Source organism: Rhineura floridana, chromosome 5, assembly GCF_030035675.1.
Source record: "Rhineura floridana isolate rRhiFlo1 chromosome 5, rRhiFlo1.hap2, whole genome shotgun sequence".
Lineage (NCBI taxonomy): Eukaryota > Metazoa > Chordata > Lepidosauria > Squamata > Rhineuridae > Rhineura > Rhineura floridana.
The window spans coordinates 141,528,144-141,542,483 of record NC_084484.1 but is presented as its reverse complement, the minus strand read 5'-3'; the positions used below and the strand labels follow the sequence as shown (position 1 = coordinate 141,542,483).

The following is a 14,340-nucleotide window of genomic DNA, read 5'->3' as shown; positions in this document are numbered from 1 at the left end:
GATCTTGTTACTACCCTCCGGGCCTCCCTATGGGTCGGGACCCGGAGGAGGGCCTTTGTAGTAGACCGTAGTGTACGAGCCGGTTCATAACGGGAGAGGCGTTCCTGCAGGTATCGTGGTCCCGCGCCGTATAAGGCTTTATAGGTTAATACCAACACTTTGAATCTGGCCCGGTAGCATATTGGAAGCCAGTGCAAGCGAGCCAGAACAGGTGTTATATGCTCAGACCGCTTAGTTCTTGTTAGCAGTCTGGCCGCCGTATTTTGCACTAGCTGTAGCTTCCGAACTGTCTTCAGAGGTAACCCTACGTAGAGCGCGTTGCAGTAGTCCAAACGTGAGGTTACCAGAGCATGAACCACTGATGTAAGGTCCTCCTTACTCAGATAGGGACGTAGCTGGGCTACCAACCGAAGTTGGTAGAACGCATTCTGTGCCACCGAGGCTACATGGGCCTCAAGGGATAGGGAAGAGTCTAAAACGACTCCCAAACTACGAACCTGCTCGTTTAGGGGGAGTGTAACCCCATCCAGGACAGGGTATGTATCCACCGTCTGACCAGAGAAACCATCCACCAGCAGCATCTCAGTCTTATCAGGACTGAGTCTCAGTTTGTTAGTTCTCATCCAGTCCATTGTCGCGTCCAGACAATGGTTCAGCACATCGACCGCCTCACCTGAAGATGAAAAGGAGTAGAGCTGCGTGTCATCAGCGTACTGATGACAACGCACTCCAAAACTCCTGATGACCGCATCCAACGGCTTCATATAGGTTATACTAGGACATCAAACAACTGTGTCATTTGACTGGTACCTGCAGTGTAAAGCTCTCTCTGCATGAAGTTCCCATCAGCCTTGCGCATTATTGCTATGTGGCAACATAGGGCCCTAAGATTAATCACACTGCTGTTTTATTATTTATTGATATTTGACCATTTTATTGATGGAATCTCTGTTGTTACTGACATATTTCTGTGTGTAATGTTGTATGTATATTCTTTTTTATCACATTATGGTATTTTGTGTAAACTGCTTAGGGATTTTGCATATTAAGCAGTATATATAAGACTGACTTGAAGGAAATCCATTCAATTCCAAACACAACCCTCTTCCATTCCAAATATTATTAATGATAATGAATGATGATGTTTGTAACATGTCAACAGGTGCTTAGCAACACTGCTGCTTGATACTAACCACATACACAAGGTCATCTTGATTTCTAGTTCCTTTGTTAAAATCCTGGTTCCTTATGTAACTCAAATGGTTAGATGTAGCCTGGACAAAGAAGTAGTAAGAAGCTTTGGGTTACTTTAACCATGCAAAGTGACCATCCCTGAGAGGTGCCCTAATAGTGTGCTTTGTTGCCCAAACCCATTTGGGCACGCATTACTCCCAAACACAATATCCCTAGGAATCCTAACTGATTTTGCATTACAAGAAGTTTGAACTGCTCTGCTCTTTAAAAGAAAGAAAGAAAACCAAAATCCCACAGTTTTGCACAATGTCAGATTACACAGTGGCTTAATGGTGTGCCCTAATTTATATTTGGGATTACAGCACAGTTCAGACCTCAAGTTTTTTCTTGGTTGATGGCAACTGATCTGATTATTAGTTGGGGTAGGCTTGCTACCTTGTCTTGCTCCCTCCAGCAGTCATCTTCAATGAAGCCATGAAAGGACTACGTGTACAGTTTCTGCGTTATACAATCTGCCTAAAGCACTACAGATTTAAGAGATGGATAAAGGGGATACAGTCAGTGGAGACTGATTGCTCCAATGTCAGTGGGGCAGTGAATCCGCTCTGGCTTTTAATCCAAATTTGGACTAAAACCTGGAGCAGATTGACTGCCCCACTGATATCAGAGCTACTAGCCTCCACTGGATAGTCTTGCTTTACTTTGTATTTCCCTGAGTGGAAAACAATTAGAGTAGATAAATGCTTTACAAAATACAATTAAATACAAAGAAACACTATACATTACTTGTTATTATGGGTATGTTTACTCTGCTTCTTGCAAGATAAAATACATCCGCAAAAATTAATAACAGTAGTTTTAGAACAAGCGGCATAATCCAAGCTGTCCCAATTTTAATGTGAAAGTTTAAAATACATTCAAGATTAGACGGCGTTAAATAGTTTTGAGTAACCATCACCACTCTCTTGGCATGATAGACGCCGGTAAGAATGCAAGTATAAAACGTGTGCTTTTTACTCTCTGATGGCATGAGTGGGTGACTAAAGGATGATATGAGGTAACTAGTCCTCATAAAGTGTTCTTGAAGGTGATAATTAAAATGCCTTCTTACCAAGTTACAATATATAACATCCCCTAAGCACTCTTCCGGAATCCTTTCCCGTCGTGGCTTATTAAAATTGGACATGGCCACAATCTGCTTGAGCTGCATCAGGCAGCTCAATAACAGATTTCCCGCCCGCGCGGCGTTAACGCCATCCCCATGGAAACGGCAAGGGCCAGAGGAAGCCTCTCGTTTGTCCTTCCGCGAGATCACCCTGCCTCCAGTTCCTATGGAGACGGAGAGCGTGGTAGGCGGTGCGAGAGCGGCCGAGTTTGTTCCTTTACAGCCTCCGTCCTCCTCTACTTGGTGAGTGGTGGGGAAAGACTCGGAGAAATGACGGGCCACCGGTGGGTGCAGCGGTTACCATAACAACGCCATGGAGGGCGGGTCGCTGCTTGGTGCCGTCCACAGGTGGAGATGAAAGGAGGAGCTGGCGGGGGGGGGAAGGGGAGGGTGTGGGTATGAAGGGGACTTAGACAGAGCAGGCACCATAAGATTGAGGTGGCCCGAGGGGTAGTTATGATAGGGTCACGCATCGTATCGAAGTGGGCTCTTGTCTACCACCAACAGGGTGTCAAAGCCTGGCTCGGTGGTGACGCGAAGAGGGACGTGCCGCTGACCCTACCGAAGCCCCCCTTAGTTGGTTTCTCCGACCAGAAGGGCCGCGGGTGCGGAAGGAGAGGGCAGCCGCTGTCCGTCTTCCGCACGGAAAACAAGAGCTGCAGAACTTCTCCCGCACGATCTCTAGAAGTTGAACACAGCCCCGGGCTCCGAGGCCCCTCGCCTGGGGTGGTGGTTAGGGGGGCGGAGTAAATCGCTTGCCTGCGGGTTGGGCGAGGTGCTTAGTGAGCCTCGACGTAAAAATAGGTTTCGCATCGGTTGAAGCCTTAATCCTCAGCAAGTCGCTATCCCTCGGAAATTGCTCTGTGGAGAGTGACTTGGTTTGGGTCGTTTGGCTGGATCAAAAAACTGGGCCAGAGGGTGCCTACAGGCGACCTTTGTCGTCTGGTTCGACATACCTGACAAATTTACATTATAAGAATGGGATGGTACTTGCCCTGAACCACCACCATGGGGCCGGAAATGAACTCCAATAAACTCATTCAGAAATACATCTGGTTTTGTTGGAGAGTAGAAAAGGTTTAGTATCTATGGCTGCACTTCTAACCCCCACTTACCTGGGAGTAAGCCCCATTGAATTCAATAGGACTTACTTCTGAGTAGATATGGTGAGTATTGTCCTGTAAGTGGGGTGGGTAAGGGTCCAGAAATGGATTTGTGGTACTAGTATTACTTCATGATCTCCAGTGCTCCCAGTGCCTCAGAGGAAGAGAGAAATACATCTCTTATTCTCTGGAAGTGAGAAAGCAAGAGATTCTGCCAATTTTATCTAGTTAGGCAAGTCTTTTTTTTAAAAAAAAAACTTATTTATTTTCTCCATTGTTAATAAAGTTTTATGTTACTGCCCTATCCAGATTTATATGTAAGTCAATCTTATTGAACACAGTAGACTTAATGGTTAGTAAAATATTTAAAATTAATGTGCATGTGTAGAGTAGCAGGGTAGTAGAGTTTAATCTGCTGTTGTCTTTTGCACTGTTCTGAAGGAATGGTACTGCATATGAAGATTACTTACATTTACAATAATATATACTATTCTGCGTATGTGAATACGAAGAGAAGGCCATGGCATTAAACACTCTGATCACTAGGAAATGTCATCAAATATTATTATATCTGTATTTCATCCTGTGTGCTCAAGGTGATGTACAAGATTCTCCCCAACTTCATTAAAATATGGGACTGCTTTTGTACATAATTTGTTCTCCAACCTCTTAATTTTGCTAAAAGTTGATCATAATTGTGCTGCCTTACAAGTTTCTGTGATATCTGAAAACAGATGCAGAATGTCTTTTGGTTCTTCCCCAAGCAAATATAAAATGTGCTCCTTTTTCCATTTTTGTCACTAGAGGGATTGTGTTTCATAAGCAAGACTTGGACTGGATTTCTATACACACTTTCAGTGGTGGCTGGTGCCCATTAGTAGAGCGGAAGGCAGGGAGGCCAACAGCAGGTGGAACCAGAGCTAATGACAGGCAGAGACTAAGGAGGAGGAAGCGGACAGGCAGTGCTACCTCTGGACTGGTTGTAAATAGAAAGAGAAGTGGGGGGCTGGCTGAGGGCAAACTGAGGTTAGTGGGACAGTGCCCCATTTTCCCTGATGGATCAGTCTCTACGGATTACTTTTGGAGTAAGTTCTGTTGGACTCAATGGAATTTGCTTTTGAGTAGACATGCAGAGGATTGTGCTTTAATTATTTATAATCTAATTGATGTAACAATTGTTCAACTAAAAACTTTTATTTTTATCTTTGTTATGAATATCTGTCTGGCTAGGAGAGAGAATGTCATGCATTCCTCAGTCAGTATGCATAAGCAACAATTCAGTGTTGGTACACATTCAATCCCTTTTAACTGCAACATTAAATAGAAGTGAAGCAATTTGCAAAAGGAATCATGATTAGTACAGAACAGGAAATCAGGAGTTCAGGCAGTATTGCATATCTTTTATCTATGACTCTTAAAGAAACTTCCTATCCATTTTCTTCTACCAGCCTTATAGGCTTGTGACATCTTGTGAAAGGCACCAAAAAACAATAACAAACCCACAGCACCTGGGTGTCTGTAGGACCTGTTGGCAATGGCATTTAGGAAACTTGGGTAAAATAGAGATGTGGCCTGATAGACAGCAACCCTAATGCATTACAGGTTTGAGATAATTGCATGCAACTCATGAAAATATAAGAGAGCCAGTGTGGCATAGTGGTTAGAGTGTTGGACTACGACCTGGGAGACCAGGGTTCAAATCCCCACATAGCCATGAAGCTCACTGGGTGACCTTGGGCTAGTCGTTGCCTCTTAGCCTCAGAGGAAGGCAATGGTAAACCCCCTCTGAATACCGCTTGCCATGAAAACCCTATTCATAGGGTCACCATAAGTCGGAATTGACTTGAAGGCCATCCATTTGCATTTTCCATAAAATCTTTCTGTGTGGTTACATTGTTATTTTAATTATAGGTATTCAGTGGGAGTCCTATTCAGCGTAGACCCATTGAAGTTAATAGACTAACGTAGGCTCATTAATTTCAGTGGGTGTATTCTGTGTAGAACGTAGCTAAATACAACCCTAAGTATCAATGTTCCAAAATAATTGGTTTCTTTGTAATGAAATACTTTTCATATTTTCCCAATTTATAGCTTTACTTTAAGGAACATCCACAATGAGTGACAAAAAAGACACTAGTGAATCTTCAGACACTGGAGATCCTACAGAAGGTGGGGACTATGAGGATGATTTTGAAAAAGATCTTGAATGGCTAATAAATGAAGAAGAAAAACTAATCTCTAATGATATACAGGTATTAGCAAAATACTACATTACAGCCTTGTGCCAATAACTAAATTCCATATGAAGTGTACTGATGTAAATAGATTGACAGGAATGAGTACTTCGGTGGTTGTTAAAATATTGTTGAGCATGGCTGAGATCCAGAGGCCCTTAGATCTCCAAGATCAAGCCGGTGCCAACTTCAGGGAACTTCTGGAGTTGACCTGACCTGAAATTGGTGGTGCTAGGAGAGAATTCCTTGTGTGCATCCAAAAGTGTTTATTTGCATGAAGAGATTCTTTGGTTCACAACATAAAGGTGCAATCCTAAATGCTAGTGAGTAAGCTCTATTAAACACAATGAATTGTACCCAACACAGCACTAAGTAACTGTCCTGTCAATGCAAGGATTTCCACTTGTGCAACTGAGCTTCCCCTCTCCCTTCCCCATGCACCTCCTAAATATGTTCTAGGGGTTCCCAACCTTTTGGAGCAGATTTGGAGTGGGGAAGGGATGTGTGTGGGGGCAGGAGAGGGGGAAAGTCCTGTTGCGCAAGTGGAAATCCTTGCGCTGGCAGGACGCTTACTTAGTGCTATGTTGGATGCAACCCAGTAGGACTTCTAAGTAAACATGCGTAGGATTGTGTAATATTAAAAATCTTTCTTTGAACATATAATCTAAATAATATATATGCTTGGATAAAAAGTATTCATTTTCTAAGGTGGATAACTGAACAGTTTTGTATAACAAAAAGAAAATGTAATACGATTTGCTTGATCAAGATCACATGAAGACAGGATAGGAAGATGGAGAGAGCTTTGTTTCAAACTTTAAACCAAGTAATTTATTGGCAAAATAATCCTTAACTCAGATTATAGAAATTAGAAGAGTTACCTTTGCTGTTATAGATCCATACTAGTTCTGCTTTTCCAAGGCTTTCAGTTATAGTAGAAATCTGAATTTTGAAGCATAACAGAGTGGTGTGCATTCTATACACGTAACTTATAGCAGAGAATCTTGTGCTAAAATCAGAATCCTCAAAGAAAATCTTTGTAGACGTTGGGAAGAATTTCAAAAGTTGGTTTGGCTAGGATTTCTAAAGGTGCCCTGAGGGCAGTGTTTCTGTGTCCTGCCTATCCTCCACTCCCTTCCTATAGCTTCTAGTTTGTGCTCTCCTGTTGGACCACAACTTGTGTTTTGCCTCACCATTCTTGCCAAAGTATTTTAAATTCTGCAGAAATTGTTATTTGAAAGAGCGTCACACATTTACTAAATTTGCATCAACTTAATTTATTCTGAACACACGTGGTATGTGTTACATACATAGCAAATCAGGCACTGGGATTATTTGCTGCATTTGGATCCTACCCTTCTAAAAAACTCAGTGGGTTTGTGTTTAGCCTCACTATAATCCTGTGAAGTACATTAAGTTGAGTCGCTCACTGCCATTCGTCATGCATCACAATTGGGTGAGGAATGGAATCTGGGTTTCCCACATATTAGCTCAGCTTCTCAGGCATTGCACCTTGCCTGCTGTTCTTCTAGAATGCTGCTTAAACATGTATTGAACTTCAGCTATTAAGCGTTTATTTCATTACAACCAAAAGGAAAATTGCCTTGGGAGCTTTGTGGATTGGCTCCATGTACATAGGAAGCTGCTTTAAACTGAGTTAGACCGTTGGTCCTTTTAGCTCAGTAATGTCTGCCTGATGCACAGTGGCTCTTCAGATTTGCACAGGGGACATTCCCAGTCCTACGTGGAAATGCTGGGGATTGAACCTGGGATCTTTTGCTTGCAAAGCAGATGCCCTACCACTGAGCAATACCTCCCCCATTCTCAAGTGAAATGGTTAATAACACATTGGTTGCATTTGCATATCACACTTAAATATTAGACAGGCACCACCTCTGTTATCTTTTTGGTGCCTACTGAAGAACTTTCTCTTTCAAAAAGCCTTTTAAGTTGAGCCCTTATCCCAGTCTGTGTCTGTGTTGGAATTGCTTTTTAATATGGTTTTAAACCTTTCTTCAAAAACAAAATGTTTTTAAGCTTTTTTTTTTAAAGATGTCTTGAAAGCTTTTTAAAAATGTTTTTAAAGATATTTTGTTTTAATGTATTTTAAAGTCTGTTTTTATGATGTTTTAAAGTGTTTTTAGTGCTTTTGTTTGCTGCCTTGGGCTCCTGCTGGGAGGAAGGGCGGGATAAAAATAAAATAATAAATAAATAAATAAAATCATAGTTAGCGCAACATATTTAGCTTCTAGTTTTGCTTAACTGTGGATTGTTGTGTTGTCCTGACTGACAAACCAAAGCTGAAGTTTAACGATATTTAAGATTAACTACATAGATGATAAGGCAAGCTGTGGTTAATCAAAAGTGGACATGAAATATTCTAAACTTCTCCCAGCTGCATGGGATGAGTAGATGGAAGGTGTGGAGTGTTCAAGTCAGAGAGGATATTAGGGTTGTTCCTGTTTTGCTGAAGCATAGTTTAGTGTGACATTAAAACACAGCCATTTTATGTTTGTTTCTTTTTATATTCAAACATAAATAGGTACTTTTAATTTCTTTGTAGAATCATGATGAAAACAAAGATGTTGAAAGTAGCATTGATAAAGACTTAGAAGGTAGAGAAGACAGAACAAATTCTTCACAAGAGTCCCTTGAAGCTGAGGAGATTCTGAAGGATGCGGGAGGATGCTCTTCACAAGAACCTCCTGAGCCTGAGGAAATTCTGAAGGATGAGAGGCCACTAAATGAAATTAGTTCTATACTTGACCTTGATACTAAACAGTTGGAGCAAGCATCTGATACTGACAGTGAAAGTTCCTGTCAGGAGTCAAAACTAGAAGACCAGGATGATGATGATGAAGATATAAAGCGTTACATCTTAGAAAAAATTGAAGAAGCCAACAAACTTCTGTTGTCTCAAGAACCCTTGGATGAAACGAAAGAAAGGAAACTAAAATTTAAGGATGATCTAGTAGATCTTGAAGTCCCTTCTCTGCAAGCTATAGAAACTGATAAAAATGATCCTCGCAGGAACATTTCAGGTAGGCTATCTCAATTGCGCATTTGTAATGAAGCAGGACAGGAAGATATATCTCTTTCTATTAATGGTGGTACAGATGATGAGCACAAGGACGGCAAGATCCTGGTAGAAAGAGATGGGAAATTCGAACTCCTGAGTATCTGTGACATTGAGAGCCAAGGCTTCTTTCCTCCGCTAAGTGTTTCTTTTAGTGACATTGAAGCACAACACATTTCTCCTAAAACTTCCTACAGTACTTCTTTTGGTAGTATCTGTATAACAAAAGAAGAGTCCGTAGGACAAATACCTGTGACTTCTTGCTCTCCTTCCAGAGAAGGATTTGTTTATGTCCCTCAACCACCACCCATTCGACCATGCTCAGCCATCAACATTACAAGGAATGTGGAAAGGGGGAAAAGTCCACGAAGGGTGCAGTCAGCAAATGTGGGTATTGGTATAAGAAGCTCTACATACTGCCTGTCGCCCAGGCAAAAAGAACTACAAAAACAAATGGAACAAAGAAGAGAGAAATTAAGGAAAGAGGTGAGAGTACAAAGGACAAGAGCACTAAAAATTGAGTCTTGCTTTAGGCAGATCTCTCTGTGACACTCCTTGTTGAATTCTCTTTCTTGTTAAGAACAATAAGTAGCATCTTGTGCAAAGTCCCATCATCCCACTAGTACAGTTGCAGGTAGTAAGGCCCTTTCAGTTGTTGCTCTACAATTTTGTAATGAGCTGCTTGTAAATATGTACAAGGGCACATTTCTTTGCTTTCAGAAAGAATAGCAATAACCATCTTTTAAAAATTCTCTTAAGAACATAAGAAGAGCCTGCTGGATTAGGCCAATGGCCCATCTAGTCTTGTGGGGGTTAGTGCTGCCTTTAGCATGTGAATGTAAGATCGGGAGGATAAGAATTAATCTATTCCAGCAGCCTGTTTTCCCAAAGTGGCTAGTTAGATAGTTCTGAAACATCCATAAGCAGGTCATGAAGGCAATAAACTTCCCCATTGTTTGTTCGCACTCCAGCTAATACTTAGAGGTGCACTGCTTTTGAACATGAAGATTCCCTTCAGATGTCATGGCTAATAGCTTTTCATGAATCCCCGTTAAATGTCATCTAACCTAATCACCATCATTGGCAATAATTATTTGTTGTATCTCTATTAGTTTGGTTTCAATATAAGATTTTAATTACTTATTAAAACTACACAAGCACCCTCACTCTAAGGTAGAAGTTGCCAACCCTTTTGGGCCACTGGGCACATTTGGAAATTTGAGAGAATATTGTTGAAGTTTGGCATAACATAAAATTGGCTACCACATCTAAAAGAGCAGAAAAAGAGATGGGTACCATCCCACACCATTTTGTGGTCCTGTTAGCCACTACCATCATTTGGGAAACAAGGCATCTACATCAGCCACTGCCATGCTTGCTCTTTGCATCTCTCCTCTGATCAGAATGGAAGGAAGGATGGGTGTCCAATCTTGACATCTACTGTGTTGGCAACCCCTGTATAAGGAGATAGGTTTCTACCCACTATCAATACAATTACACATTTTGCTACTTAAAAACTCTTGTGGGAAAGACATGTATGACACGAAGAGAAATCTTAAGTAAATATAGTGTTTTCTATATCCAAATGTTGCTTACATGTATCTTAGTGCATTCTCTTCCACCCTTTATAATTAGAGCTATTTCCAGATGGCAGTTCTTATTATGGTTGATTTTGTGCTGTACTATGAAATCAGAAATGGGGGTGGGAGGGGAAGAGGAAGAGGTGCTCATAAAGGTGTGCCAGATAACATGGCCCTGCACTGCAACTGTTACTGATTTGAAATTCTACCACTTTTTCTGATCCTGCTGGTATTTTAGACAAAAATAATGATAATCACAATCCCCACTTACCTTGTAGATGTTTAAATACCCAGCACCTAAAAATAATTCCACCTGGAAGTCTTCTGTTGCACCGTCAACATCCATCTACCTGAATGTTCTTAATGTCTCCCAGACATGTTGATAAAATTGTTGTGCTCTTAGTGACATTTTTCTGGGGACTCTCCTTTACCAGGAAAATGAATGCTTTTGGTTTTTAGCTGTTGTTGCTTTTTAGAAATGCTAGGATTTTGTTGGCTTGAATTTTTGTAAATTGTATTATTTTTATCTTGTATTTGTGTTTTTCTATTTGTGTGTAAGTCGCCTTGGGGGCCTTTTGGGCCGAAAGGCGGCCTAGAAATAAACCATAACATAGCATAACATAACCACTGGAATGTAATTACCATTATTACAGTATTCATTCTCAGGTTCTTGTCATAATAGACTAGAATAATACAAACACCTTTTACTGCTTCTGCTTGAAAACTACTAACCTTTTGCTGAATTTTGAATTAGGATTGTTGAAAAATTCTCATTATTTGTTAACATTTTAACGTAAGGAAGAAATTCGGAAAAGAATACTGGAGGAGGAGAAAAAGAGAGAGAATGACACAGTCTTCAAAGCTTGGCTGCAGAAGAAAAAAGGACAAATGCAGGAAGAGAAACGAATTCAGCGTGCAAAAGAGCTGGAAGACTTGAACAGCAGAGTAAGATGAAGTTTCCATTATCTGCTGTCCTCCTTTCTAGTTCTAAAAGGTTGAAACTTAGAATCCCCCCCATGTTCTTGACAAGGATAGACAGCAATTCAGTTTTCTATTTCCAGAACTAGCTGCAAGTTGGTGTGTGGCAAAGACAACTCTAGGATCACTTGCCTACAGTTAATATGCTTTTCATGCACTAAGAATGCTTTTTGCTATGCTGTCAGACATCTTTTTGTTGAAATGGTTTATTTGCATGCTGCCCTTTAATATGGCTGTTTGCTGTAAGCAGCACTTTTAAAACCTGTTTTCTGAATGGCTGTATGTGTCCGTCAGACTGCTTGTGTATGTCATTGCACATCTCTGTTTTCATAAAGCATGTTTCCTGCCTCTTATAACCTACAGTGATGCTTAGGGCCATATTGGTTTTTGAGGTGGTGGTAAAGAGAATAAGTGGAGTAATTTATCCTGGACTTTTAATCTTTTTCTGTTTTTACTGTCAATGACTTATGATCCCACTTTTTTGGGGGTAGGGGTGGCTACTGCAACTAGCTGTTATTATATGGTAATATTGTTCTTGCTGTTAACGGTAAGCTGTCTGGATAGTTCTTTGTGAACCCAAGGATGGGATATTAGGAATTTAAAAATAAATAATGCTACCAAATATCTTATACTAAAATTATTGTGTTATTTGGCAAAGTAAATAGATACATCAGTCATTTGATAGGAATATCTGAGGGTTGATTCCAAAAAGCAGCATCGTAGTATGACTGACTAGCTTGAAAACTGAGTTACATCTAGTTTTTTCTCAGGTTATGAAGTTTTTCTGATGTTAAGGTTCAGACTTCCATTACAGGTAAGCAGTATTGTTTCCCCACAAGGTAGATGCCAGATTATTTATCTTCAGTGTGTCTAGCTGATTCAGGAATCAGTTCTTCTGGAAAACTGTTATGTTGACATGAGACTTAGCCTCTTAGAATCTATGTGAATGCCTTCTAGATGCATTTTATAGGATAGACTATGCGTCAAAATATATCTTGAATAAAGAGAAACAACTGTAAAGTGCTCACATTAGCATTTGGAAACAGGTTACTAATATTTGATTGATTTGTATTAACATCACTAATTTTGAAAATGGAGTAGATTTTTGTGGTGTTTCTTTTAAATAGCAGGAGAGCAGAGATCCAGAAGAAGCTTTCAACTCATGGCTTAAAAAAAAGCAAGAAGAACACATGAAAGAAAAACATATTCAAAACCTGAAAGAACAGGAAGAGTGCATGTTCTTTCTTCCAAGAACAGGAGAAAATGACAAAGCTTATAAACAGTAAGTTTTTGGTGCTGTTTCTTTCGTTACTTCCTAAAAGGAGAAATTCTATTTCTTGGGTTTTTTAGCAATTTAATTTGGAATCTTTTCCCAGGAAGCAAATACTTATTTATTCCACTTAATTGTAATAAAATCTCTTAAGGGTTTACAGCAATAAAGGCATTTTGCCTTCATTAGAAACTATCTGTCCTCACTTCGCAGATTTTCTTCATCTTCTACAGCCCAAATATTTGAGGGGGAATTAAGAGCAGGTGGGGCATTGCTGCCCTCCTGACACTAGTGCTGCTGCTTACCAGGATGGTGCATGTGGAGGGCAGTGGTGAGAATGGGGCTGCAGCCCATGGACCTGTTGGTGTACCTGCATAGGCTCTACCTCATCAGTGCTCTGGTGAGCAGTAGCCATGCCAGTGTAGGGAGGATGGCTGCATAGCATTGGTCAAGGGTGCATGTTCCTAATACTGTAGAATGTAGTGCTAGAACAAGTAGCAAGAGTAATGTAGGACTGTCAAAACCAAAATGTCAGAAAATTGAAACTGGTCAATTTAAAACTGATCTAAAGGAGGCTGTGGCATATTACAGCATTGTAATCCACAGCCCCCTTTAATTAGTGATTAGCTCACTCATAGCAGGAACTTCAAAAATGCATTATTAACCCTCATGCATTATTATGAAGTTAAAAGCACTAGGAGCTATCTAGTATTCATTGTTGTTATAGCTCTAAACTATCTTCTGATGCTTCATTCTATTCTGGAATGTATAGTAGCTGTTAAGGAAAAGGTAGGTTACCTGTTTCTACCACACATGGAAGAGGTGAATCAAATTAAACTTGGAACATTTTGTGTTCAGTTCTTCAAAATAATTAATTTATCTACAGATGGCTGAAAAGGAAGAGACGGGAGAAGCGAGAAGAGCAGCTAGCTGCCAAAGAGCGAGCAAGGCAGTTTAGGCAGGAAGCCAGAAGAGCAAAACAGATAGAGAATATTCTCTGTTCAATTTCTGAACCGAAATCTCTTCGCTTCACGGACCAGTACAGCTGAGGTTTAGAGTCACCAGCTGCCTACAGTATGACTCTCATAGTACTTTGTATAGCTTGAGTGGCTACTCTTGGAAGCAGCTTCTTCTAGGATGTTTCATAGTCCTTCAATAACGGCTTAATTTTCTCAATCTTACTAATCTTTTCCCCCTCTTAAACTTGGAATAATTCTCTATTTATGAATGGGTTGGGGTGGTTTTCTTAGTTCTACAAAGCATGAAACAGAATAAATGCCCCTATGGCAATTGTGGTGTAAATCATTTTTAAATAACTTATCTCAAGGTCAGTGTCATCTTCATATCAAATATTTTGTGTAAAAGCTACACTTAAACTACTGGCACAGCTGATGTTAATGTGATAGTGAAAAATGGAAATGGACTGCCTTCAAGTTGATCCTGACTTAGGGCAACCCTATGAATAGGCTTTTCATGGTAAATGGTATTCAGAGGGGGTTTACCATTGCCTTCCTCTGAGGCTGAGAGGCAGTGACTGGCGCAAAGTCACCCAATGAACTTCATGGCTGTGTGGGGATTTGAACCCTGGTCTCCTAGGTCGTAGACCAGCACCTTAACCACACCACACTGGCTCTAATGTGCTAGTACATAGCACTAATTATTCCACCAGCATTTCTGCTGCATTGCTGTTTCAAAGTTCTGTCCTAAAGTCTTTAATGTTTTACAGGAAGAGGGGGTATA

At 40.6% G+C, this 14,340-nt stretch overlaps 1 protein-coding gene across 5 annotated transcripts; it reads left to right on the top strand.

Annotated features, from left to right (window-relative positions):
• Positions 1-2,499: 2,499 nt before the first annotated feature.
• On the top strand, positions 2,500-13,890 carry CCDC181 (coiled-coil domain containing 181). Of its 5 annotated transcripts, XM_061628282.1 has the most exons (7): positions 2,613-2,707; positions 3,904-4,058; positions 5,554-5,714; positions 8,260-9,258; positions 11,151-11,297; positions 12,458-12,612; positions 13,487-13,890. In XM_061628282.1, the coding sequence occupies exons 3-7, from the start codon at positions 5,577-5,579 to the stop codon at positions 13,647-13,649; spliced, it is 1,602 nt and encodes a 533-aa protein (XP_061484266.1). In that variant the 5' UTR covers positions 2,613-2,707; positions 3,904-4,058; positions 5,554-5,576; the 3' UTR covers positions 13,650-13,890. The 5 variants fall into 5 exon arrangements, with proteins under 5 accessions (XP_061484265.1, XP_061484267.1, XP_061484266.1 ...); XM_061628281.1 differs by lacking the exons at positions 2,613-2,707; positions 3,904-4,058 and adding an exon at positions 2,500-2,602; XM_061628283.1 differs by lacking the exon at positions 3,904-4,058 and having other exon boundaries at positions 2,589-2,643.
• Positions 13,891-14,340: the final 450 nt, after the last annotated feature.